This window comes from Opisthorchis viverrini, assembly GCF_000715545.1.
Source record: "Opisthorchis viverrini unplaced genomic scaffold opera_v5_78, whole genome shotgun sequence".
Classification (NCBI taxonomy): domain Eukaryota; kingdom Metazoa; phylum Platyhelminthes; class Trematoda; order Opisthorchiida; family Opisthorchiidae; genus Opisthorchis; species Opisthorchis viverrini.
In genome coordinates, this window is record NW_008751734.1 from 471,655 (window position 1) to 475,918 (window position 4,264).

The following is a 4,264-nucleotide window of genomic DNA, read 5'->3' on the forward strand; positions in this document are numbered from 1 at the left end:
AATGCAATGCAACTTCAGTTCAGACGGCATGCAGTCAAATACACATTACGTTATTTTTTTCATCTATTCGCTCATTTAATAATCCAGTAATGTTGCCTTGGCAATATACTTTTAGCTCACCAGATGGACAGTAAACTCACAGCGGGTCATTTAAGGTCACCCACACAAACACACAGACTGCCTGCAACGGGTGAAAAGCATCTTTTGGCTATAACAAGTAAATATTTAGGCGTATGCTTCAGTGAGCAACCTACCGACTCTTCGACAGCCGGAAGCAGATCTACACTGAAGAGATAGTTGGATTCAGTATATGCAGTAATATCGCTCAATCCTCTAACACTGACTTGATGCTCCTGGCGGTATAAATCACATCACGCACCCACACGACCTCCGGGATTTCTACGTACAGGGGCCTTCTATTTCCTGACCATTTGCCTATTTCTGGAGAAAGTTCACAACGCAGGCTCACAAGAAGCACTGTCGGCGACCGTCAGATACAATCCCAGTGGAACGAGGAAGGCCACACTAAGAGCCCGACGAGAGCCTGACGAAAGGGTGATACCCGCCTCTGTTACCTTGGGAAGCACTGAGAAAAGGTTGATAGGTCATTGCAGATTAGGGCTTTTCTATCAACATTTGCACCACAACTGTATGACAGTCTTTTCTTAGTTATGGGTCTGAGCCTTGGCCGTTGGTTCTGGGTTTGAATTCAAGCAGGGCCAAAATCTGGCCCACTAGGAAGTCAAGGTCTTGTTTTTACTGAAATCAGTTCAGTAGTTAAGAAGGTTGAAGTGCCAAAGGTCAAAGGTTCAATGTCTGGTTTGTTAGTCCCACGCAGTTACCTAAAGCTCCAGCGCCGACGATCTCACGAACTTATAACCTATTGAAAACCCAAAAATAAACGAGGCAGTCGACAAAGAGGTGGAGTTGAGGTGGTACTAAAGCAGCACTTGTCGTTTGGCAGAAATTTCTTCCTGCAGATGTGGTCCAACCGAAACACCAGCAATGTTGACCGTTAAAAGTAGAGAATAAACACGAATGAAAACCAGAGACTGAAGAACATAGACAATGAAAGCTTCCAAACGTTATAACATGACAGTAAAATTAAAAAAGGCCCCTGCGTACACGGGAGTAAGTTGGAGAAATGAATGTGTGTCTTGGCTTCCTTGCAGCGTAAATATCGCTGACCTTCAAGTGAACTTAACAAAATGAGACAGAGAGTAATGGACCTGAAAACGTTGCCTGACTGAAAACTCTATCCATCGAAATAGGGGATATACATGCGGTGCTTTCCTCAGAAATAACTCCGAGGACCGGATATTTCTGGCCGCAGGGGTTGCTCAATCAGCACTACTTAATATATTTAACGCCAGAAATATCAAACGAATGGAACTTCTACACAGCAGTAAAATTGAAAATTAACATCAAGCAACACGTCTGGTGCTGTATGCCCACAAAAAACACCGTCTGTTGGACTTTGCACATGGAAAATCTACGCCCCCTAGCAGAGCAGGAAAAATAAAGGATGGAAGAATTATGGAAGGAAACTCTTCACAAGGAGCCGAACGGTGTAGAACCGCGTCTGGCTGGTACATCTTCATGCACACCGAAATTCGTTGGGCACCGCGTGATGGCCAGTGTGACCATCCATGAACTTTGCTACCTTAGGCAATGCGCGTAACCGGTGCACCAACTGGCCTTCCTTACATGGCCGCAAATGTCTGAAAAGGATCTTCGCAGACAAAGTTATACAAAATCCTACTTCATCCTGCAGAGAAAATGACCGATCCAACGGCTGTGAGTCAAAATAGTGAATGCGTTTGAATTGGGTACACTGAGTCAACTGAAGCACTGAAATCTCAAGAGCAAATCGTGTCTGATATACATTATTCACTAAAAAGGGGTTAGTTCAAGGCACGAAAACAAAAAAATGGTGTCAAGTACCTTATAGTACGTCTCTTTAAAAAACAGATGTTGGGACAGAGCCAGGAGCTGTTATTCTGAAAATCCTGAAAAAGATTCCCAGGGCAGAGTGGTCACCCAAACATCCCTGGGGTAAACCTTTCGGTTATGTAGCCCACTACCCGTAGGTGTTGTAATCTAACAGCAAGATAGTCTATGAACCAGAAACTCTTCATGTTTCAGGCGGATTTGACTAGTTTCAATGATACGACGGTAACTGTGCATGACTCCATTACATTCCAAAACTTTCCGAGGCACTTTCCCAAACGCCGTCAACTGTCCACAATAAATACTGTCGTCGAGCGACTGAACCAAAACCAAGGGTTTCTTCACTTTCGTTCTTTGTCAGCATAATACTGGGGGGTTCATGACCTAGAATAACGGAAAAGCTATACGGAAAAAGTAACTTCATGGTCCTAAAACTCCGATTTCTTATGGGAACGACGTACACAACCGATCAAATTTTGAAAGCACCTTCCGCAGTCCTTTGGCAGCTCAGCATTATCATCACAATCAGGTGGTGTTCATTGGCCGCACAATGCTCTTAGCTGCAAAATATTCGAAGGTGGAATAAAACCTTCTACGCCAATGTATTGCATTTTGTTGCGCATGCGCTCAAACCAAAAAAACAACTTAATCTACTCTCATATTTTTACCTCTGGCGGAAAACGTTTGGTGAAATACTATCCTAGCACCTCTGAGACCACTGGATGCCTAGATGGGGCTCAAAAGTTTAGACTCTTGCACTGAACTCGATTGCATGTCTCTTTGCGCCCGTCGGAGACACGTCGTGGCTTTCGAAAATTCAGTTCCATTGTGCGAATACTGATCGCCCAATCAGGTCGACCTTATATTACATCCCATATTACATGCCAAAAGCATGTCACTGCAAACACACCCGTTATTCGGTACATTCCTTGAATGAGTGGTGGTTACTTCAAGTCCTCACTGTGCGAATATCTAGGGAACGCGGCTGACAAATGGCAGAAGTGTGCAGAATAGGCTGTTCTGGTCAGAGTCAACAAGAACTTAATAAAAACTCTTGAATGCTTTCACTGATACGCTGTCCACTTAGAGCTTAGAATGTGCGCTTTAGAAACAGGAATCAACGGTATGCCCTTATCCATTAGAGAAGCAACAGTACTTACTTTCACGGGGCTAGCCATTTAGAGATCAGTGAAATTATTTCTGAATTCCAAAATGGTTTTATGCGTATAATACTCAAACAGCGGGATTTTTCTTCCCAAGTTCCCCATGGGATTCATCTGAACTTTGTATTTTGAGCCGGGTCAAGGTATACTTGAGGAAGAAGCGCAAGTTTTCGTGGCGAATTCAAGCCTAGTGACAAACAGCCAAACGAGGATCGAGATTGCTTCACCAAGCGCTCAACCTTGCGCGGTCTAGAAGAGAGGTGGTTTCCGGCAACTAACCACAACTTTGGGTGCTCGCACACTTCGCGTCATATGTAGGCCTTAAAAAGGAGTTCTTGGGAATGACGCTTCTGTCCGGCAACCATGACAAAGCTTGGAAATAAGGTGACAAATTGTGCCAAAAAAGAACAATTTAGACCGGTATTTTTGAGATATTCTGGTGGTCGTCTGCCAGGGGTCAGGTATTGGTCTGCCTGCAGATCATCGTCAATAGACGTGTAGACAAGAACGTGATAGCCAAATTTCTCGGTTAGTGAGTATATAAAACTATTCGAAAAGACTCACGCCCAATAGTTTGGATGATCATAATCTTTCAACGTCTTACTCCATATTTTGATGTCTGGAACCAATAGACTTCAGAAGCACCTCTGGATAGGTTATGGTCCTTTCCTGCGCCTCCAGAGGCTTGTGGCGATTTTTTTACGTTGCAGTAGGACCCCAAATTTTCTTAAGCAGTTGATAATAGTAATGCTTATTCCCAACTTGTGGGTGGCATATCGTCTGGCATGATCATGCGTTTAAAGTCTGAATGGGGCATGACTGGGGGATTTTCCGGTAGTGGGGATTGTGCGAAAAGTGGACAGTGCCATAAAAAGTGGGAAGTATTCAATGAAACAATAATAATAGGATTCTTTCGCAACTTGTAGGGAACAATGGGCATGAAGTCCGACTAACTCAAGGACTCAGTCGGCTGATGTGAACTAAAACTGAAAACTAATGCTGGCCAAGAGTGACCTTGGGCGGTTGGGTAAATGGCCAGAGTCACAACGAGCAAAAGTGGAGGTGGAGATGGGATAAATCGAATTGGGAGAACATTGCAAGATTGGTATCAAAAATATCTTGCAAACTGAAAACAAGCAGACTCAGTGGTT

The 4,264-nt window shown here is 43.9% G+C and overlaps 1 protein-coding gene across 1 annotated transcript in view; it reads left to right on the forward strand.

Annotated features, from left to right (window-relative positions):
• Positions 1-1,092: 1,092 nt before the first annotated feature.
• Positions 1,093-4,264, forward strand: part of T265_04612 (hypothetical protein) — a gene marked incomplete at both ends in the record, with an annotated part of 18,348 nt that continues 15,176 nt past the window's right edge. The window contains one exon of the mRNA XM_009169394.1: positions 1,093-1,131. Within this exon, the coding sequence (XP_009167658.1) occupies positions 1,093-1,131 (39 nt within the window). The remainder of the gene's footprint in view (positions 1,132-4,264) is intronic.